The sequence below is a fragment of the Heptranchias perlo genome, chromosome 7 (assembly GCF_035084215.1).
Source record: "Heptranchias perlo isolate sHepPer1 chromosome 7, sHepPer1.hap1, whole genome shotgun sequence".
Lineage (NCBI taxonomy): Eukaryota > Metazoa > Chordata > Chondrichthyes > Hexanchiformes > Hexanchidae > Heptranchias > Heptranchias perlo.
In genome coordinates this window covers 38,033,231-38,056,877 of record NC_090331.1, presented here as the reverse complement: position 1 = coordinate 38,056,877, position 23,647 = coordinate 38,033,231, and the positions used below count along the sequence as shown (strand labels likewise).

At 42.1% G+C, this 23,647-nt stretch overlaps 1 protein-coding gene across 3 annotated transcripts in view; it reads left to right on the top strand.

Moving 5' to 3' along the window:
• cers6 (ceramide synthase 6) overlaps nt 1–23,647 on the top strand; it is a 242,872-nt gene that overhangs the window by 178,144 nt on the left and 41,081 nt on the right. For 2 of the 3 annotated variants that reach the window (XM_067987340.1, XM_067987339.1), the window contains exons 5-6: nt 10,045–10,095; nt 22,654–22,746. In XM_067987340.1, the coding sequence (XP_067843441.1) occupies nt 10,045–10,095; nt 22,654–22,746 (144 nt within the window). The remainder of the gene's footprint in view (nt 1–10,044; nt 10,096–22,653; nt 22,747–23,647) is intronic. The other variant, XM_067987341.1, reaches the window with a different exon arrangement.

Genomic DNA, 23,647 nt, shown 5'->3' with positions numbered 1-23,647 from the left:
CCAAACTTTGTTCAAAGTGACAGAGTGGCCTCCTGCAATGAGTGAGGGTCTCCAACCCCCCCCCCCCACCCCCGACCTGTCAAATGGATCTTTGCAGCTCCCAAAGGCTGGTGGCTGCAGCACGTCTATTTCAACTGGGAGTGTTTCCCCCAGTACGGGAAACACGCTCAGTTTGGATGAAAATCCCACCCCTCCTAAAATATCCTCCCAATCAGGTCTGCTAACGACCTGAAGTATCAAAATAATTGGTTTAATTGGGATCCCTCCGGCTTTAATTGCCGGTGGGAGTCCCACATGCGGGGGCTGCGCGCGCATCTAAACGCGTCATTGGGGAACCCGGAAGTGGGCGGGTTGGAGCCGGGCTCCGGACCCGCCCCGGGAATCCCGCCACGAATGCACCCGCTCGGCCATCCTAAAATCGACCCCTATATGTCTCTTCATGTTGCAGTAGTTTTGAAATACAACTTTGTAAAGATGGATAAAAGATGGATAAAAGAAAAAAAAGTTGTTTGAACTAAAGCATTAATAGAGGAATAGAAAGTATTGAATATGCTAGGAAACATTGGGACTTAAAGAAAATGTGAGTCCTTTTTGTTATTGAAGCACTAGGGCTGAATTTCTGTGTGAGAATTGAAGACCTTGACAGATAATAACACAATGATCCTTGTTTCCATCCCTCAGCTTCACTTCATTTCCACATGCAGTAGTCTAGACATGTACCACTCAGGAGCCAAGGGTCAATACAACACACATAATGAAGTGGCACTCTCTAAGAATGCATGTTCGAACTCAGCCAGATTAAGCTGTTGATGCAGTCTCTGTCCTGTGAAATTAGAGTAAACGTAACCATTCAGTTAATAATTGATTACTGCTTTATTTATTGATCTATTCAGTTTTTGATGTGCTACTCAGAATTCTATTCCCCATAAGCTAATAATGCTTTTACCACTTTAAACATTGTTTCTTACATGGGATTATGTTACTGTAAATCTTTTGCATTCTGCAATGCCAGTGTATCCTGGCCAATGACCCAGAAACTAGTAATGCCAAATCACACCGATATTATTCATAAAAACTGGGGTATAGATTCAATGGGCGAGAAGTTGGTGATGCGGCCGCAATGTGTGCCCAAACCATGAGATCCAAAGCACCTGATGCGCCTCCACAGGCAGATCGCCCATTTGAAGAAAATGAAAATCAGGGCCAATTGCCTTTCTGGCAGTGGCTTGAATTTAAGTCCTGGGAGGTCGGGGTGAAACGGTGGGGGGGGGTGCTGATCGAGATACTCTGGAGTCAGGCGAGCTCTGCTTCTCCTCCTGGCTCCACAGCAACATTTTTCTAAATAGATTTTTTTATTAACTTGCCTGCTGCTTAAGGCCGCAGCAGCCTCTGAACAACCTGGCACCTGCTCCATGATATCCAATTTCTCGGAGGGGGCCTGAAACAAGCGTTAGACCCCCTCATCTAATTACGTGAGGCCCGACGCCTGGGACATGTGAAAAATGGCCTGTCCCAATATCAGCTCGGACGTCTTTCACATGGTTGGCCCCTGAAATTGGGCCTTGTAAAACAGACGCCACAAGGTCCAATTTCTATCCCACTGTATTTGTGACCTTGCAATTGCACACAGAAACGCAAATACCTTTGAAACAGATCGCCACATATAACCAGTATTAGTCATTCAGGCATTTTAGCTCCATAACTTAAAACTGTGGCAATAACGACGTGTGTGGCACATGGCAGCTTTAACATCAGGGAGTCTCATTATTGCAGGCTACATTACACAATAATTCCTGAGTCACCATCTGTCCTATTGTACTGAAAGCATCTATAAGCTGTCACAATGAATACTGTCAAGATAGGGTTGGTTTATGTGCTAGTACACTGCTAACATTAATTATCACCATTCACCAGTATTTTTGCTGCTGATGGATAGATACGTGTTTCGCTTTTGTTCTTGTTTACCTATAAAAATTGTAGGATATGCGTATATGATTCATGATTTGGAACATGGATAGCATATCCTCCTAGGATTTTTAAATGAATCCTGAGGATTTAACAGCAGTTTAAAAGGATTAACCTCTGGTTAAATTAAAACTGATGTTTTCATAGGAAAAACTCATAAGCTGTACTTTGTCCTCTTTATGATGTGGAGATGCCGGTGATGGACTGGGGTTGACAATTGTAAACAATTTTACAACATCAAGTTTTATAGTCCAGTTATAACTTGATGTTGTTATAATGACCATACCATTCACCTGAGGAAGGAGGAAGCCTCCGAAAGCTTGTGGAATTTAAAATAAATTTGTTGGACTATAACTTGGTGTTGTAAAATTGTTTACAATTGTCCTCTTTAAATCTAGTTACATGTAATGATAAATGTATCAAGAACAGATTTTGTTTTGTAATGTCTTGTGTTTGTTTTCTATAATGTCTCTTTTTCTTTCTCTCTCATTTGTTTCTCCTGCTGGGTCGTACTTCATCAAATTTAGCATCCCTCAAAAACTGAAGTGAAGGCAGGGGAAGAGAATAACCCAAGGAAAATACTTTAAAATGTTTTGAATGACCATCAGTAAATAACCGACAGCAATATACATAGTTACGAATCCTGTAAGTGAGAGGGGAAGCTCGAACTGGTTCATTTAAATGTTGAATTTATGGTCTACAGAAATATTTGAAGATGCTTTTAAAGCAAAACAAAAAAATATAATTACCCTGGCTGTACTGAAAAAAGAAAGTTATTATCCAGGTTTAGTGCAGAAATGACGGACAGATTTTCCTTTCATATTCAAATATGAAAGCTTTTTGTTTGAAAGCCTCTGTTAGGATATCTTCTAATTTATTTGCTGCTTTTATTTTATTGAAATTGCTTTGATTCCCGGTTGTCAAACTAAAACCATGGAAGGTACCTCTTAAAGATGTTAAATACTTGCTTTTAATATGAAACAGAAATGCTATGTGGAGTGATATAGTTGGAGGCTTTAATATTTAAGAGTCTGATTATAGAATATTTTTCCCTCACCAATTTTTCTCCAATAATCTTCTCCTCTCCCCTTGTTTCCTGAGGGCATTGACTCATTGCTGGGGGATGGTTCTATGGGTGGAAGTCAGCCTGTGCGACTTCACCCAAGTTGCCATTATTCATGCCTGAACTTGCCTGTGAGTGTTGACAGGCTGTCTAACCAAGGGTACGCTACAACTGAACCTAATACCATCCTCATCATCAGCACTACATTGAAAATCAAAGAGGCTAAAATAGTTAAAAATAACTTCTCTCCCTCCCAATTTTCTTCTCTCCTTTCCCGAAGTTGCTAATCACACTGTGGTGTGCTTCCTTGAGCGTAGGATGTCCTTTATGATCTTATCCAGGTGACCATTATGTGTAAGTATAGACATTGACTATAGACAGGCTTTTCACCATGGCGAGCTACAGCTGAGTTCAATCCTGTCCACGCCCAACATCACACATTTTGTTTTGGTCAGCTGGGAGTCTGTCACTTGCGGATATCCATTACCATGTTAAAAGTCTCTAAGTCAAGTTACTGAGAAATTTACACTCACTTGTACTGTTTCTGTTTGCCCAATATGGAGTGCATACTCTCTTTATAGGGACACATCCCACAGACCCAAGTTCAGAACGTTGAGACACTGTTCAGCAGTAGCAAAGCTAGAGACCCCCACATGTTTATAGACATAATTCTGGAATTTATCCAGCCTAAGTTGCAGTGCTAACCAGAGCTGTTGTCCATTGAGGACCACTGTTCTTGTAAGTGCATTGACTTGCAGTGATATCTGGAACTGAGTGGCAAGAATTCTGGCCCACGGTGACAGATCTACCCCTCCAGGTTCCATTAGTGACTACAGTTGCCTGGTTAATCATTATCAAAGCCTTGGTGTACTGCAGATTGCCAAGTCTATCACCGATGGTTGACTTGATTATAAGCTTCCAATGTCAGGAGCCAGACGGTGCAAGGGAGCTGAATCAGTAAACAGTCATTTGCCCAGATCAGTTCAGTAACTTTTAACTTTTGGTTATGTATGATAATTCAGCTCCTTCGGACTGTCAGGCTCAGTGATTCATCCCAGCCAGTTCTCTATGTATGAATATACAAATGGAGGGGGAAAATATGTTAAAGTTAGTCATAATTTGTAACTCTCTGTTAAAGAAGTATTGATGTTAAAACATTCCACTTAAAAAACAAATAAGAATGACAAAGGGACACAGTTTTTATTTTAGCTGGAACACTTAAAGAAACATTTTTATTTGCAAGACTCTCATGTAGTAACTGAGTGCAATTTGGCTAGCTATGAATCAATTGCTGTCCAAATTAAGACACAAATTAAGGAAGCTTTATTTATTATAGTTGAAAGGAGTAATCTTCTTTGCCCAGAGTTCCTTGATTTACCTGGTACTTCAAGTGCATTATTGTAAATTCAATTAGATCTCAGATGAGAATCAGGTGAAGGCTTTCAATTGAATTTTAACGAATCCATCCAAGAGTGGATTTGTTATTAATATGTACATAAAGTACAGCAGCGTCTAATTAAAATTAGATGGCATTAGAAATGCCATGATGCTGATGCTGTGGTTTCTATAGGAACTAACACACTGTACTTGAAATGGAGCTAATGAGAGTCAAAAAGCTCACTTACTTACTTTAAAAAGCAGATGTTACAATGATACCTAGTCTGAGTGATAGATTGTCTTTGTAGGTATTAGTCATAATGATAAAAAACAATTCTCCACTTCGCCTGAGATAGTTCTAGTGCTAAATCACACTGCTGTAATGTTTAAAGCATTCTATTGTCTTTAGCTCTTGATCTATTATGTTACTGGATAAAGATCACAGCAGCAGCTCTAATTTTTTTAAGTGCAGCAATTTGTTCAGCTCTTTTTAAAAGTATTTGCAGTTACTGATGAACTCATTTGTTAGAAGCAGTAGAATTGGTGAAAAAGGTTCCCGTCATCCATGGTTCATATTATCTAAGTCACACCATACCCTTCTTAAAAACAAGGACACACTGCTTAGATTGCAGGACTGGGCTTAGATTAACAGTGAGGAAGACTGCAATGATTTTCAAACTATAAATTCAAGTAAGCTTTGCTTTTTTAATCATTTAGTTGTCAAAAAAGATCAACTACTTGTGTAAGAAATGTCAAATTATAAAACATTTTCATAGAGATTTTAGAGATGGTGTCAGTAATAACCGGAGTTCAGTACTCTTCTATATTGTTGCACTTCCTTCAGTATTTTGTCTTCACTTGGCCCATGGAGTTACTAGAGGTCCTCCATTTCAGTAAATATGTTATCCAATATATTTTCTCACATACATAAAATGACAGGGCATTACTGTCTTGTTTTGTTGAACATGCTTAATAAAGATTTTGCTTTCACTATCTTAGGTAGATAGAAAGCACACCACTTTATTCATTGCATAAATGGGAATGCTAACATAGTAAGAACACAGCTTTTAGAAAGCTGCCACAAATTAGCCACTTGTTGGGGGAAAATTATGGGGCAAAAATACGCAGTAGCTGCATCCTAGTGTAAATGTGGAGGATGCACTTGCCCAAGACCTCTGGCACTGATCCTGGCAAACTTTGTGGGGCCAGGAGGAGGTCCCTTCATTTAAATATCTCAGCTGGGCATTTGTGCTGTTAGGGGCACATCTGGGGCACCTGCCCGCCAAGAGAGGCCACATACTGCAGTGAAAGTGTCCCAGACCAGGAGAGAAGTCAACCCTCCTCTCAGCCCCTTTAAAAGGGGGCTAAAACAAAAAACTCAAAGTTCCTCTTAGAGGGGTCAAGCCACAATCTACCCCCAACTCCTCCTCTCCCCCCCCCCCCCCCCCTTCATGCCGATGGTCTTGTTTGGGGTAGGCGGAGACCAGGATATGTCTTAATTTGCAGCCATTCTGCCACACTTTCACTGGTGGCTGTGGATTTTCAACATCCAAAAAAAAATTTGTGCGTGCGAACTCATTAGGATGATGTGGAGATGCCGGTGATGGACTGGGGTTGACAATTGTAAACAATTTTACAACACCAAGTTATAGTCCAGCAATTTTATTTTAAATTCACAAGCTTTCGGAGGCTTCCTCCTTCGTCAGGTGAACGATGTGAAAATGAAATCCTCGAAATGAAATCGCATTTATAATTCACAGAACAATGCTTGGTGAGTACAGACAGTTTTTTCAACTGCCCGTTGCCAAGGCAATCAGTGTGCAGACAGATGAGATAGGATGAGATATGTTAGTGCTATGGAACGGAACACTTTCTCATTTCTGGCCACCATTATCAGCATCAAGCACCCTCAGGTCTGGCCCAACAAAGTCTCAGGCCCAACCTCAGAACAGCAATGTAAACTACACTAGTAAGATGTTGTTCCATTTCCTACACTAACCATTCTGTGGCAGCTTTGAATGAGATCACCAATTAGTGCCAAAGTAGGGGCAACTGGATTGAGGATTTGCAAATGTTTACTTGTTTTGATAGGAGTGCAACTCAATAGATACCATGATACACTGGTATGGCAACTCAGCATGAACCGGAGTTCTTACAATTTTCACAGTGAAGGTAAATTTATTTGCTGATTTTAGCGCATTTGTGTTGTATAAATGGCACTGGAAATCTTGTCAGGCAGAATAATTGGGCACAAGCTTTTCCGTCCAACTTCTGTCATTAAAACAGTTCCCCCATGTTTCCTCTGCATTTTTTGAACTTTGCTGTTCTCTGCCCTCCAAGTCCCGACTGACCTTATTTGCATATGTCAACATGAGGGCCAGTGGTAGTGCAGCTTCAAGTTTCCTGGTTTTACACTCCTAATACACCATGGCTAACAGACTGGGATGTATAAGGCAAAACAGCTGCCAGGATCAGCTGATACAGGTGGTAGTGCAGAATTTCTGAGCCTGAAGCGTCTGGAGAGTTTGACTAGCAATTTCTGCAGCAAGGAAACAATTTCTTCCATTTTATTTTGCCATTCCGCCTACACCAGGTGTGCCCCTAACAGCACGAATGCCCATCCGAGACATTTAAATGAAGGGACCCCCTCCTGGACCCACAAAGTTTGTCAGGGGTCAGTGCCAGACATCTTGGGCAAGTGCATCGCCCACATTTACACTAGGATGCAGCAACTTGCATATTTTTGGCCCATAATTTTTTCTCCAATAAGTGGCTAATTTGTGGCATCTTTCTAAAAGTTGTGTTCTTACTATGTTAGCATTCCCATTAATGCAATGAATAATTTCTATCTACCTAAAATAGTGAAAGCAAAATCTTTATTAAGCATGTTCAACAAGACAGTAATGCCCTGTCATTTTATGTATGTGAGAAAATATATTGGATAACATATTTACTGAAATGGAGGACCTCTAGTAACCAGAAGTAAAGGGAATTCGGGGTTACGGGGAGCGGGCAGGAAATTGGACATGAATTTAGGTTTGAGGTTAGGATCAGATCAGCCATGATCTTATTGAATGGCGGAGCAGGCTCGAGGGGCCGATTGGCCTACTCCTGCTCCTATTTCTTATGTTCTTAACTCCATGGGTCAAGTAAAGACAAAATGCTGAAGGAAGTGCAACAATATAGAACAGTACTGAACTCTGATTATTACTAACATCGCCTTTGCTTCTGACTTCTGACAGGTTCAGACCTCTACACAGATTTTTGGCCTCCCCCAACCCTACCCAAAGTGATAAAAAAAGTGATATGGATTGTCAGATCAGGTCTTCAAAGAGAAATGTGCGAGGGCAAGCTTTGGTCAGGCTTAGACGTTTGTCATGCAAGAGGGTAGTTAAGAACCATTTTGTTTAAGACAAATAAAATGATCCACTGATATGGGGAAGCGTAGCAAGCTCATTATTTTGTATTATTATATGGAGATAAGTTGTACTGAATGAACTAAGTGATCATGAAACAGAGCAACTTAGTGATTCATATCTTGCCTCATCTTACCAAATGTTTTCTCAATCCTCCTTCAAAAAGATCGAAGAAGCACACATGTGAAAGACATAAATATCTGGTTCCAATTACAAGGAGATACTATTGTTATGTTGTTGCATAGTTAGATATTAGACAAGCAGGTCACATCCTTTTTTTTATTCGTTCATGAGATGTGGGCGTCGCTGGCAAGGCCAGCATTTATTGCCCATCCCTAATTGCCCTTGAGAAGGTGGTGGTGAGCTGCCTTCTTGAACCGCTGCAGTCCGTGTGGTGAAGGTTCTCCCACAGTACTGGTATGAAGGGAGTTCCAGGATTTTGACCCAGCAACGATGAAGGAACGGCGATATATTTCCAAGTCAGGATGGTGTGTGACTTGGAGGGGAACGTGCAGGTGGTGTTGTTCCCATGTACCTGCTGCTCTTGTCCTTCTAGATGGTAGAGGTCGCGGGTTTGGGAGGTGCTGTCGAAGAAGCCTTGGCGAGTTGCTGCAGTGCACCCTGTGGATGGTACACACTGCAGCCACTGTGCGCCGGTGGTGAAAGGAGTGAATGTTTAGGGTGGTGGATGGGATGCCAATCAAGCAGGCTGCTTTGTCCTGGATGGTGTCTAGCTTCTTGAGTGTTGTTGGAGCTGCACTCATCCAAGCAAGTGGAGAGTATTCCTTCACACTCCTGACTTGTGCCTTATAGATGGTGGAAAGGCTTTGGGGAGTCAGGAGGTGAGTCACTCGCCACAGAATACCTAGCCTCTGACCTGCTCTTGTAGCCACAGTATTTATATGGCTGGTCCAGTTAAGTTTCTGGTCAGTGGTGCCCCCCAGGATGTTGATGGTGGGGCAATGGTAATGCCGTTGAATGTCAAGGGGAGGTGGTTAGACTCTCTCTTGTTGGAGATGGTCATTGCCTGGCACTTGTCTGACGCGAATGTTACTTGCCACTTATCAGACCAAGCCTGGATGTTGTCCAGGTCTTGCTGCATGCGGGCTCGGACTGCTTCATTATTTGAGGGGTTGAGAATGGAACTGATGCAATCATCAGCGAACATCCCCATTTCTGACCTTGTGATGAAGGGAAGGTCATTGATGAAGCAGCTGAAGATGGTTGGGCCTAGGGCACTGCCCTGAGGAACTCCTACAGCAATGTCCGGGGGCTGAGATGATTGGCCTCCAACAACCACCACCATCTTCCTTTGTGCTAGGTATGACTCCAGCCACTGGAGGGTTTTCCCCCTGGTTCCCATTGACTTCAATTTTACTAGGGCTCCTTGGTGCCACACTCGGTCAAATGCTGCCTTGATGTCAAGGGCAGTCACTCTCACCTCACCGCTGGAATTCAGCTCTTTTGTCCATGTTTATATCCTGAAACATAAGGTATACGGGAGTGACTAACACTGATTAGGGTTTTATGGCAAAACCCTAAACCTGTACGATTTTTCCTTCTCCCAGTTATGAGCTTTTAGACCCATGTGTGAAAATGCATCAAGCAAAATATGGACTCTGTCTCCTTCTCCTGACATTTCTCCATTTTCCACTCCCTTTCTAAGGTTTTACACATTTCTTGCTCTCTTTCCTGGCCTTTCACTGATTTTCTATGTTCTTTCCCTACATCTCAGTACTTTTCAGTGCCTTTGCTCCACTTCTAGCTCCCATTCCAAATCCATACCTTCCTGCTGACTCTCCAGGTTTGAGAGAGTTAGACTTACACAACTTGAGTGGACACTTATCCAATCATCTTTAAACAAGTGGAAATGCTCATTAAATGAAACTAGCTGTGGTGTAAATGATGCAGAGCAGTTTCATTTATCTAAGGAGCATGGCCCACTCACATAGAGTAAATTTAATTCCCTCCTACCTTAAAAATTAGCAGGAAGCAGATACCCGAGTAACTCCTTCGAATGAGACACAGTGGAACAAGAACTAGGGCAAATGTCTGAAGCAAAAAGAGGCCAAGAAGGAAAAAAAGAAATGAGCACCCCTTACCATAGATTTATGCCTGTTATTTTTTAAGGGATTGACATGTTTAAGACGCATATGTATTGATGTTCAAAGATTGATTTAGCTTTGTTATTGTTTCTTAAGATTTGTTCTGTTTCTTGTGTAGACTCCTTGGCTTTGGGAAACAAGGCACTGCTGGTACAGCTATCCCTACCAGGTAATGCATTGATTGACATATAACATGTACCTCTGTTATGCATTGTTATATTGGCTAGCTGAGATACAGTGTCACAAATAATAAGCTTTTCCACAGGTTTTCTGCATTGTGTACAAAAAAATCACATTATATGGCTTTTATTTAAAAGAAACAGTAGATGATTAACAATCATGGGAGAATCTCATTATTGCAAACCTTATTAGTACAAATATCTAATTTTTGCTATTGTAATTTGATAGCTAAATCTCATTTTGATACAAAGCAAATGAGATGCTTTCCCCAAGTACTGGCAGACACTAAAGGATCAATTTTCAGAATTACATTCCAAGCATGGAGACTCAACTGCTGGGAACACATATGGAAAAATGTGGGGATCACACCTGAGAATTCCTGATATGTAGTGCCAGTGGGCGAACAGATACTTTGCTTCAATTTTCACTGAAGAGGCTAACAAAGAGGAAATTACAAGAGTAGAAGAAGTCAAAAGGAATATTACAACAGTTAATATTTGGGGGGTTGGAGTACAAGAGTAAGGATGTCTTGCTGCAATTGCACAGGGCATTAGTGAGGCCACACCTAGAGTACTGTGTACAGTATTGGTCTCCTTACCTAAGAAAGGATATATTTGCCTTAGAGGAGTCTGAAAGGTTCACTGGATTGGTTCCTGGAATGAAAGGGTTGTCCTTTGAAGAGAGATTGAGTAGAATGGGCCTATATTCTCTGGAATTTAGAAGAATGAGAGGTAATTGCGTTGAAACATATAAGATTCTGAGAGGGCTTGACAGGGTAGATGCTGAGAGGCTGTTTCCCCTTGCTGGAGAGTCTAGAACTAAGGGATATAGAGGGGAAAATTGTATAGGGCCTGTTTTTGGGCGGGAGTAACACGATCCGCTATTACCCTGTGCCCAATGGCCCCTGCGCAGGCAGGACGAGATTTTCATCAGGCCTGAGGACTCACCTGCAATCTGCGTTGGAAATCAGCGTTGAACGAGGATTCCATGCAATTCACACTTTTCACCTGCGGGGGAGCTCCAATCTCTTAAAGGCTGTCTGTTAGAAATCTCTTAAAGGTAGCTAGTACCTGTTATTTGCTGAATATAACAGCCTGCTGTCTGCAAGGAGTCTGAACGGAGATCAGACATCGCACACGTGAAGCACAGATGCAGGTCCCATCCCTATGTTTACATACTGATGAGTTATGTTTGAATAAAGGTTGCGCAGCAGTAAATCCCACATCCTCCAATCTGCCGATCTGAGAGTCCATGCACCAAGGTTCTCTGCTGATGCACCAGAGGCCTTGGTGCAAGAGGTGGACAGAAGGAGGGACATCCTATATCCGCGGGGGGGGAGGGGGGAGCAAGAGGCCCTCCAGACATACACCCAAAATGCAGTGGGAGGCAGTAGGGGATGAAGTCAATTCCAGGTGCACAACATCATGAATATGGATGCAGTACAGGAAGAAGTTCAATGCTTTGACATGAGTGGTCAAGGTGAGTGAGGTCAACTGTCAAGTGGCATCTCCTACCAACTGCACCACTAGCTGCATCCATTCCTCCACACACTAAACCCCCCAACACCCACCTACCAACAATCTCTTTCCATCAGTACTCAACCCTCTCACCCTTACACATTGCCACCGTTGCAGGTCGGCCACCCACAACTCACAGGCCACACACACTGGCAGCTATTCAACCATGATAGGCACATCACCCAGACACACGTCCCGCTTTCTTGCAGGAGAAGCTGGCACATATCAGGAGGCAACAAGTGGCGGTGGCATTTAGCCCCTCGAGCCTGTTCCACCATTCAATCAGATCAGGGTGGACCTGTGACCTAACTCCATATACCCGCCTTAGCCCCATAACCCTCAATGCCCTTGGTTCACAGGAATCTATCAATCTCAGATTTAGAATTCTCAATTGAGCTAGCATTAACTGCCGTTTGCAGAAGAGCGTTCCAAACTTTTCCCACCCTTTGGACGTAGAAGCATTTCCTAACTTTACTCCTGCACGTCCTGGCTCTAAATGTTAGGCTATGTCCCCACGTCCTAGTATTCAAGTGTAGCAGACCTCCAAAAACAGTTACAAATGTCTTGGCAGCCAGAAGCAATAATCCAGCCACTAACCTATAAATCCTGCATGGTCCCTTTAAATAGCACTGGTGGGGGGTTCCTCCAGGCACTCTAAGACACGTTCAGATGGTCGGGGTTAAGACTGTGCGTTGAGTTGAGCGTTGAATCTCAAAATGGTGTCTATCACTTTAAATCAGCGTTGTACACTGATTGAAGCCATTTTCTCCCTACTTTACATGATTCCAGTGTTCGTTATCTGCGCCTGCGCTAACTCCTATGCCAAAATGGCGTCTGGCACTGGAAACGTGCGCGCGCATCCAAGACGCCATCTTGGATGTCGACTAGGCCGTGTAGCGCCGAAACAACGGGCGCTACACGGCCCAATTTAGCGCCCATAGTCTCAGGATAAGGGGTCGGACATTTAGGACTGAGATGAGAAGGAATTTCTTCACTCAGAATTTTGTGAATCTTTGGAATTCTCCACCCCAGAGGGCTCTGGATGCTGAGTCGTTGAGTATATTCAAGATCGATAGATTTTTGGACTCTAGGGGAATCAAGGGATATGGGGATTGGGGGGAAAAGTGGAGTTGAGGTTGAAGGTCAGCCATGATCTTATTGAATGGCACAGCAGGCTCAAGGGGCCGTATGGCCTACTCCTGCTTCTATTTCTTATGCTCTTATGTTCTAATATAGAAAGAAAGGAGATACTAGCCAAACTTAAAGAGTTCAGATGGATTACACCCATGGATACTCAAAGCAACTAGGGAGGAGATAGTAGAAACACTAGTAACCATATAAAAAAATTCAGTAGAAAAAGGAATAGTGCCAGAGGACTGGTGAACAGCAAATGTAATTCCTAGAATCAAAAGGGTGATAGAACTAATCCAGCAAACTATAGACTAGCTTGCTTAATGTCAGTGGTAGGAAAGATACTAGAATCTTTGCTAAAAGATTAGGAATATAAAGACGGATAATATAATAAAAAGTAATCAGCATGGATTTCTAAAAGGACAGTCATGTTTATCCAAACTTATTGAATAATTTGAAGATGTAACAGAAAGAGTAGACAAGTGGAAAGCAGTGGATGTTGTATACATGGACTTTCAGAAGGCCTTCGTTAAAGTACTACATAAGAGACTTATAATAACGGTCAGGGTGTATGGAGTCATGGGTCAGGTAGCAAAATGGATTAAAAAATGGCTACAAATCAGAAAACAGGTGGTAAGAGTTAAGGGAAGTTTCTCGGAATGGCAGAAAGTGGGAAGTGGTGTCCCGCAGGGATCCGTGCTGGGACCACTGTTGTTCACCGTATACATAAATGGTTTGGATTCAAAAATTGGAGGTATGGTATCAAAATTTGTAGATGATGCCTAATTGGGAGGTATAGCTAATAATGTGGAGGACTGCATCAAAATACAGGAAGACATAAACAGGCTTGCAGAGTGGGCAGATAAATGGCAAATGAAACTCAATATAGCAAAATGTGAGGTGGTTCATTTTGCTAGGAGGAATAAGGAGGCCACTATTCTTTGGAAGGTAAGAAACTAAATGGGGTAGAGAAGCAACGAGATCTGGGAATACAGATACATAAATCACTAAAAGTAACAACATAAGTTGATAAGGCCATAAAGAGTACAAATAAAGTTTTGAGGTTTATTTCTATAGGAATACAAGAAAAAGTAGAGAGGCTTGTGAAAGATAACAAAAATTCCTTGCTCCATGTTCTGTTTCAACGGGAAAAATTTTCAAAATCACAGCTGGATATGAAGTGAGGCCCATCATCACTGCCTTAGTCAACGTTTTGCATTACGTTACTGATGAGTGCCATACTTATTCTATTAAATAAAAAGAGTGGTAAATATGGTTTCGAGCACTGATTCAGAAAACTATTTTTGAGTAAACGAAATGTGTTTCATTTCTGAGTAAAACATTCTTGCTATTCAAAGCTAAAAGGCCCAGCTACTGTTTTATTTTTTAAAAATGCATGGAGTGATCTATAGGCACAATGGACTGGTTTATCAACATCCTGTACCACAGGATTGGAGGGTATGGGTCTGTCGTTACGTTTCTACACATACTGCGGTCTATTTTAACTTTTGGGTGATCGACCGGTGGAGCGCGCTGGGCAGCTGGCCATTCCAGCAGTGAAAAGACCCCCATGGTTTTGAGGCTCCAGCTTTATTTACATTCACCAGGCGAGATGCAGGGCACCAAACAGGCGTCCTGACGCAGCTCACCAGGTTCGCCGGAGAAAATCAGGCCGGAGTTGCCACTAAGAAGTGAAGTCGCAGGGGAGGGGAGGGTCGCAATTGTGGAGAGTGGGGTCCTAGGGCGGCGGCAGCTCAGATTATTTTTGTGGGCCCCAGAGGTGCCTGCTCCTCGATGCCCACAAAAATAATTCTAGACTTACCTTTGCTGTTGCTCTTCTCTTCCATCGCCCGTGGAACTGGTCGAAGCCTGAACTGCGAGGCTCCAACCAGTTCCTTCCGAAAATGGCAATCAGCGTCCTATCCACGTCTTGGACCCTGATTTCCATATTAAAAGGGGCCAATCACCTGAAATAGGCTGGTGCTTTCAACACCCAGTGGTAGGCCCCTCTTAAAACGGCACCGGCTGCATTGCCGGAGTTAATGGGGCAGTGGGGCTAATGACTTCATTTGGAGGCTGTTACCGCCCCATTACTGCCAGACGAAGGAAGTGGAAAACAATCCCACTGAATTTCAAGTCTCAGCTGGGTCACCCAGTGAAAGCACATCAAAGACTGAGTGCATCTCTGCAGGGAGGAATGGACAAATCAACAGGCTGCTGTTGGACATTTCTTAGTGGCTGGCTACAGACTGACACAGGCAGAAGCCTGGAAGCAAGTCACCTGCCCACCCATTTGGACACAAAATAACTTGTTACACAGGGGCTGACAGAATCTAAAAGGAGGACGAATATTATGTTAAGGAAGGGAAAAAATATCAAAGTTTTAGGGTAAACATAACATCTGCAAGTGTTGCAATGACATGTCTAAATAATGTGATGAAATATTCGCAAGTGACAAATCCAGCCCCTGAGAACATTTCACTCAACCCACAGTTCCTTTCTTCTTTCCAACTGAGCTGTTTAAACTCCCTTAAGGGTTAGAAAAGGCTGCTTCATTTGCCTAAATGCTTGGTACATTTAGGCAAATGAAGAAGCAACTTTTTTGCATAGATCAGGAGACAGCCTTTTCAGCTCTGGACCTGGATTCCAAGAAAAGGGAAATAGATTTACAGCATTGTGTCAAGATAGGTGGACAGATTGATATCTTTTTGTGGAACACAGTGTCAAAAGCCTGTGTCTCGTGTGTCATGAATTATGTGCAATGTTAAGAGTACAACTTGCAGCAGCACTACAAGACCAACCATAAAACAAAATCTGATGGATTTAAGGGAGAATTGCACCTTGAGAAGGTCAACAAATTGAAAAATTGACTCTCACTGCAGTGCCGTGTTTTCCAGCATGCAAAAGAAAACACAGACGTGGTCCCGGACAGCCTTCTTGTGGTGGACATGATTCAAAGGCAGCAAAGCCCTTCTGCAATGGTGCTTTTGTGAGCAGTGAACAGAGGCCATGACAGAAACTGCCCATCCAGAAGAGAGTCTTCACTAACATCAGTTTATCATGCAGTGAGATTTCAAATGATGTCACCGACAACTGGTCGAAAAGACCCAGAGTTTTGTATGGTACAGCCATGCTTTGAATGAAAACACTGACAATGTGAACACTGCCCAACTGCTTATCTTTGTGAGAGGAGTCGACGACTCCTTCAATGTCATCAAAGAACTTGTTGCTTTGGGAGCATGCAAGGAATCTCAAAATAATTGTAAATATGTTTAGAATTTCCACATTGAAAAGTAACCCATTGCATTTGTAATGATATGAATTGCTTTGTTAATAGGATCTGATCTCTTTTTGTGCCTGGAACAGACAGCTTGCTGGCCTGCTCACCGATGGTGCATGCACCTCTGCTTGGGGAGAAACATGAGGGCTGATTCCATGATCAGGCATTCCCAGTGAAGGGCGGTGCTCACAGGGAGTCCTGGTCAGGATATTGTGGGTCAGCAGTCTGTGATTTTTTTAATTCATTTTTAACGAAAGGAAAATCATGGACTATGGCCGTGTGATTACCCAACCTGCGTTCTCTGTGAGAACCACTCCTCATGGAAATGCCTGATTGCAAAATCAGCCATATGGAGTTAAAGCACTTGTGAAGCAGAAAATTACCATTGGAAGTATGTGCTGCTTTTTGCTGCTTTCTGTGGTACAGTTACCCAAAGGCTAGCGACAGTATTGAATACATACAGCTGAAATCAGTCGTGAATGTGATTGTCAATATTATTCAAGCAAGAAGCCTGAATCACCATCTGTTTTAAATCTGCTGCAGGAGTTAAATACACAATCCAAGGACTTGCTGTACTGCACTGATTTATGCTGGCTCCATCATGGCATAGTACTCAAATGATTCTTTGAGTTGCATCATGAAATATACCTCTTCATGGAGCTGAAGAAAAGAGCTCTGCTCAAGCTCTGCAATGGGACATGGCTGATTGATCTTGCATTTCCAGTGGACTTCACAGACCACTTTAATATTCTCAACAAGAGTCTGCAGTGGACTGAGCAGGTTATAATAAAGCTGTTCAGGCATGCACATGCTTTTGAGGCTAAGCTCTGGCTGATTCTCATGTGTTGCCATTCAAGAGGGGCCACTGCGCTTCAAGGTTGAGGAGTGCGGCATCTGAATTTGCCAGCAGTTCCCAAGAGTTTGGTGACAGATTGTGAGAACTGGGTTTATTTAGGAACTTCCTTCCTTCTGTCAACATTGGGAGTGGCCCACTAGAGATTCACTGATGAATCTTGCAATGACTGCTTGCAATCCAATGTAACAGCCAATGGAAAGAAAGGTTTGATGTGGTTATTTCAGCATTCTATTAGTAACTGCGGCACCATGCTCTGTGCCTATGGTCATTTCTCAGCAGCACTTAAGTATGTGAACAGTTTCACAAATAAACCTATAGACGTGTCAGTTCCATTCATGACTTACTGATAAACATCTACAGGACATTCTTTAGTTGTCCATAATAAAGTTGGCATCTCAAATGAAAGACCTAGAAAAACAGAAGCAAGCCCAGATCTCACACTGAAAAACTAGCTGTTAAGAGTAGAAATCTCACAATGTATTCAGAGGGGACAGAAGCACAGAGGAGCGTGACTTCCACCAGCCGCTTTGACCAACTATTGACGCCGGACCAAATCTCAGGGATGGGGCGATGTGAATATTTGGGGCAGATGCTGGCGCCTGTAATGGCATGGGCAGAGTTCCTGTGGAACCCTGAACATGCACCCAAACTGCCAGCAGAAAAGGCACCCACCCCTCCAGGCTCAGGATTTCTGGGGCAACTCTAGAGAGACTGAAACCTGGCAGTATCGGGTTCTGCTCCAAATTATGATCCCCCCGCCCCCCCCCCCCCGCTACTACTGCACCAGAATTGCACCCACTTTGTCATTTAAGGGGAAGAATTTCCGCCATGTAGTGTTGTACTATAAATGGATATCCGATAAATATAAGTATGTTTTATTGCAAATGTGAAGTCAGGATCTTGTATGCAAAACTAACATTGTGAAGGTGTGTATGTATCTTTAATCAATAAATTTGCAGCTGTTTAATTAGAAAAGAAATTGATTGTGTTGATCATGGCGTTTAATTGTAATTCTATCTGACTCCAAAATATTTTCATCATATATGGCCCATTCAGCGGTTGTCCGGTTAGATTCAATCTCCTGCTCCAAAAGGCTGGACACTGCTGTCTAAAGGAGGCGGTTTGAGTTAGTTTCTTCTCACTTGTAGACTTGGTTGAGATTAGATTAACTCACTCTGCAACTGATTAAAGAAATGGAAAGTTCTTGGGCATTACACTGGTGCAGCTTGTTGGAGCTCCAGTGCCTTGTACTAGAGTAGTTCAGGTTCACTCCCTTGATAGAATGATTGGATTGTGGCCACTCGCCAGCTTCTGCCATCCTCTTGTAACATTTATTTCACCCCAGTATTATTTCGAAGTCAAAACATTGTTCCATACCATCATGTTCATATTCATATTATAAATCTTTGCTTTACTGACTGTATTAGTGATAATCTCTCATTAACTACCGTATGGTCTCAGTAATACAAATAAATAAAAATATAGTTACCTCATCCCAGTTTTCCTGCAATGGCTTCTCTTCCTGCTCCCACACCATTACCTCTGGAGTCCCCCAAGAATCTGTCCTTGGCCCCCTCCTATTTCTCATCTATATGTTGCCCCTCAGTGACATCATCCAAAAACGCAACGTCAGGTTCCACATGTACATTGACGACACCCAGCTCTACCTCACCACCACCTCTCTCGACCCCTCCACTGCCTCTGATTTGTCACGCTGCTTGTCTGACATCCAATATTGGATGAGCAGAAATTTCCTCCAACTAAATCTTAGGAAGACCGAAACCATTGTCTTCGATCAATACCACAAGCTCCGTTCCCTAGCTGTCGACTCCATCCCTCTCCCTGGCCACTGTCTGAGGCTGAACCAGACTGTTCACAACCTTGGCATCCTATTTGACCCTGAAATGAGCTTCTGACTACATATCCACTCCATCACCAAGACCGCCTACATCCACCTTCCTAACATAGCCTGTCTCCACCGCTGCCTCTGCTCATCTGCTACTGAAACCCTCATCCATGCCTTTATTACCTCTACCTCTAACTCTACCGGCATTCCACCTTGCACCCTCCATAAACTTGAGCTCGTCCAAAACTCTGTTGCCCGTATCCTAACTCACACCAAGTCCTGTTCATCCATCACCAATGTGCTCACTGACCTACATTGGCTCCCGGTCCTGTAATGCCTTGATTTTAAAATTCTCATCCTTGTTTTCAAATCCCTCCATGGCCTCACCCTTCCCTATCTCTGTAACTTCCTCCAGCTCTACAACCCTCCGAGATCTCTGCACTCCTTCAATTCTGGCCTCTTGCACATCCCTGATTTTCAGCGTTTCACCATTGGCGGCCGTGCCTTCAGCTGCCTAGGCCCTAAGTCCTGGAATTCCCAACCCACACCTCTATGCCTCTTTACCTCTCTCTCCTCCTTTAAGATGCTCCTTTAAACCTCCCTCCTTGACCAAACTGGTCAACTGTCTTAATATCTCCTTATGTGGCTTGGTGTCCAATTTTTGCTAACTCTCCTGTGAAGTGCCTTGGGACGTTTTACTACATCAAAGGCACTATGTAAATGCAAGTTGTTGTTGATGTTGAGTCAAAACAAAATTTGCCATTGGTAAACTGATCTACCGTTAATCTTATGGGGAGCAATGAACAGTGAAGTATTAAAGAGCCTGGACATTTATTACAATGATGCAGTCTGACCAAGAGTCTGAATTTATTTTAGTTGGTTATTTCATTTATTGTGCCTGGAATATATGCTATTTATTGTGATTTGATAGCTAAAGCTCCATGGCAAATTATTGATGTTACATTAATATTTGGAAAGTGCAGCAGAGGAGCTGCATCACAAATTCTGTTCTATTTGCTGATTCAGTCAAAAGTTATGATTATAACATCCATGGACCGTTTGTAATTTTTATTGCACATCATTGTGACAATGTGACACATTCCTTAAGCCGTTACAATCTGAAACTGCCATCATTTTTATAAAATTTAAGGTAATTACGTTTTGTGCAACAAGACATTACCCCATCTTACAAAAAGACCAATAAAAATTCAAAGACTGTTTCCTAGTCAGTACATATATCAGAATATGAAAGCTAAATATTTTAGCAGACTACAATTCTGGCTAGTATACAGTGATTAGAGGCAGTACTTTATTTGATTTAAGGTATTAAACCGCACATTTAGCAGATTTGTACTACCTGTAAGCATTTAATCAGGTTAAGTAGTATGCATTATAAACTTACTGTATTCAGTTTAGTAACTGTATCTTATACTGTGCAACATACTCAATGTAAAAACTGATGATTGGGAAAATAATGTAGCAATGCATGATTCACTTAGAAAAATCAGGCATATTAAAAACAAGATGCACAAAACGGGAGCTACTTTCAAAGCGCTTTTTTAAACATGAGTAATAACATTATTGATAAAACTCCCATAGCAGCACTTGCTGACAAAAGGTAGTAATTCATATCAAAGCAGAACTAAAGTACTTGATAGTAAAAAAACATGGACAGGATGTGTCAGCCTTTCCTTCCAATACACTTTACTGGCAATAGCTTAAACTTGTTTGGAGTGTACCCAACAACAAAATTATTGATTTATTAATATCATTTTAATAAATTTCACAAGATTACAAGATAATTATGGATAAAGAAAGCAGCAGCAGAAGGAGGTGGAGTGAAGTGTGTTTCAGTGATTGGAGGAGAGTGGTGGGAAGCGGGGGAGAGAAGGATTGTGAGGGCTAAGGTTACAGGTAATGCAGGGCTAAGCAGAGAATAATGAGAATCATTGAGTTAGGAGTCTTACCTTAGTAGTCCTTGTGAGATCATTAAACTTTTTCTGCATTGCATTCAGGTCCTTGGAGCAATGTTTCTGGCACTGACCTCTGCCTACTATTGTTGGGAAGTTAGCCTGGTTACCTTCTTGCCATTGGGTGTAAAATGAGGTCCCTCCTCCTGCTAACCTCCTCCACTAGCACCTCCAAAGCTGCATCTGAAAAGCGGGAGGGGGAGTGCTTCCAGCATCTCTTCTGCCTGCCATTTCAGTGGTGTTCAGATGCAGCTGATTGCAGCCACAGTGCAACTCCCTTTTGAGGTGCTGGCTACCTTTAACTGATGCCTGTGACGTCCGATTTCCACCTTCCCTCCCAGTTAGGCGAGCTGCCAATGGCACTGGCAGCTCACTTATTTCATGCTAAGCAGGCACGGGGACAAATTTCACACAGTCCCTGAGCCCACGTGAACAGGTGCGCAATTGGAATGCGGCGATCATTTTGCCCCCGTTTTCGGACGATAACAAATTTAGGTCCCTTTTGTGTGAAGGCGAACTTTCTGATAATCAGGCCTAAGTTAGTCTGTTACTAGTTTGAACCTAGAGCCCTTGTTCTATTCCTGCAATTTAGTTTAAAATGATTTTCTGGATTTACTTTTTCCATACCATTTACTATCTTATATACCTCTATAAGATCACCATTTAGACATCTGCTTTCAAGGCTGAAATCCCTAAGTTTCTCCAGTTTTTCCTCATAACTTCAATATCTAACGTTAGAAATCAGCTTCATGGTTCTGCTATGTACTGTCACCAGCATTGGAATGTCTACCTTGTACGACTGGAACTGGACACAGTACTCAAGATGTAGTCTGTCCAGAGCACTGTAGAGTTTGAGCATGACTTCATATGACTAGTACTCTACTGTTTTGGCTACATAGTTCTGAAGTCTGTTGGCTTTGTTGATTGTTGCTTTGCATTGGGAGGATATGTTGAGCATTGAATCTACCAAAGCCCATTATTCTCTTTCAACTTCATCTTTAGCAATTTTAACACATTCATGGAGTACTCACGTTACTCATTATTTCTGCCCTAGTGCAATGCTTTCCACCTCTCCACATTAAACTTCATCTGCCATTGTTTGACCTCCTTACATATTTTGTCCAATTCATTTTGTAGTCCTTGAGCTGCTGCTTCATCAGATTTAACTGCCCCTCCCAGTTATGTATTGTATGTATATCTCCATATTAGCCCTTTGGCTGATCCATAGTTGTGGCCCCCATTGTTTCCATTTGAGCTGTTCAGTGTCACTTGGGATTATGTTCATGGAGTGAACTAAGAGGGAGGGAGACCTGACATGAGGTCTTTTTGCAGGTAACAAACTGAATTTTTTAAAATGTCAAGCCAGATTGTGGTGAATATTATGTTTCTCTTTTAACATTATGTTCCGCTATTGTCTTTGCTAAAGTTTTCTCAACCTTTTCCCATTCACCCTGCACTAGTAGATTTTATTTTCTCCCATGTTGCATTTCCTCCACTTCGGAAATTCTTTCCCTCAGAATGTTCCAGGAAGTCCATTTTTCCAGTATGGTGGGTGAACTCCCTGTACTAGCACAGCTTTAATCAAGAGTGATGAATAACATTTTTTGAAATCTGTTACGTTCTATTCGATAGAACATGATTCATTTTTGTCACATGAAGTGTCAGTGGAAATATGTTCACAGATACGCCGTCACACAGCAACATCACAGATTTTCTTGAACTATATGAATACTCCTTAATAAGATCAGTCAAAACACAATGTTATAGCCAACATTATGAAGTACTAAGTATTTGTGCCCATAAGACTAACCATAATCCAATTAAGGAATTGCCACTCATGAATTATGCAGTCAGCCCTATTTGTAGAGCTATTTATCATATTGCATTGCTGACTATGATACATCCTCTGTGTACTTTATATTAACCGGTATCCTTTTTTTTTAACAGCCCCTAACCTTGGATCTTCATTACTATTACATTATGGAGCTGGCATTCTACTGGTCTTTAATGTTCTCTCAGTTTACTGATATCAAAAGAAAGGTGAGAACATTGCACATGATAATAGTTTGAGCAGAATTTTTATCACACAAGAGCTCATGTTGTGAACAAAAACTGACTTATACTGACATTATGAAAACTCCAATGAACAACAATTACATGAAGCTATACTTTCATTTTATCACTGTTGAACTGTTATTTAAAATCTATTACATTGTCTGTGCTATAACTCCATTAGGGCTATAATTTCCTCAATTTGGTAAAATCTAACAACAGAGTAGATGTAAATAAACAAGTAGAAACAGTCATGGACTTCTCTTCCATCATTATCACAAAATAAAAGATTTGCTTGTTAAGTGCTGTCAAGTGTTTGTTAAAGGACAGTCTGGACCAAATCATGCAGTTTTGCTCAGGGTGGGATATTTAAAAATACTGCATTCAGTGCTCACAGTCATACCTGACAGGAGCACTGACAGAAGCAGCAATGGATTTAACCCCTCGATAACCTGTTTTAAACTGGCATCACTGAACCAACTCCCAGTTGCAGCACCAACCCGATCTGACTCCTGGTGGCAGCTGCAACTCAATCTGATTCTCAGTGGTACAGTATCTCCAGCCTGATCCAACCCCCAACCCAACCTGAGTAGTGATGGCATCCAGTGATTGCCAGCAGAAGTTGGGTTATGGCTACCAGCAGGGGTCATGCCGTAGCATGTGTTGTGAGAGGAAGGTACAATGAATATATTGTTGATAAGCAGCGAGATCAGAACTTAGTATTATCCTTTTATAGAATAATTGATGATACAGGATTCTGCTTAATCGAGAGTGGACTATTAAAACTAATATCCTGCAAATTATGTGGAAATTGAGTGCGATATCAAGCTGTCAAACAGGATGTCAATGCCCTGGTCTGTCAAGCAAGTTTCATAAAATCTTTGTGCCC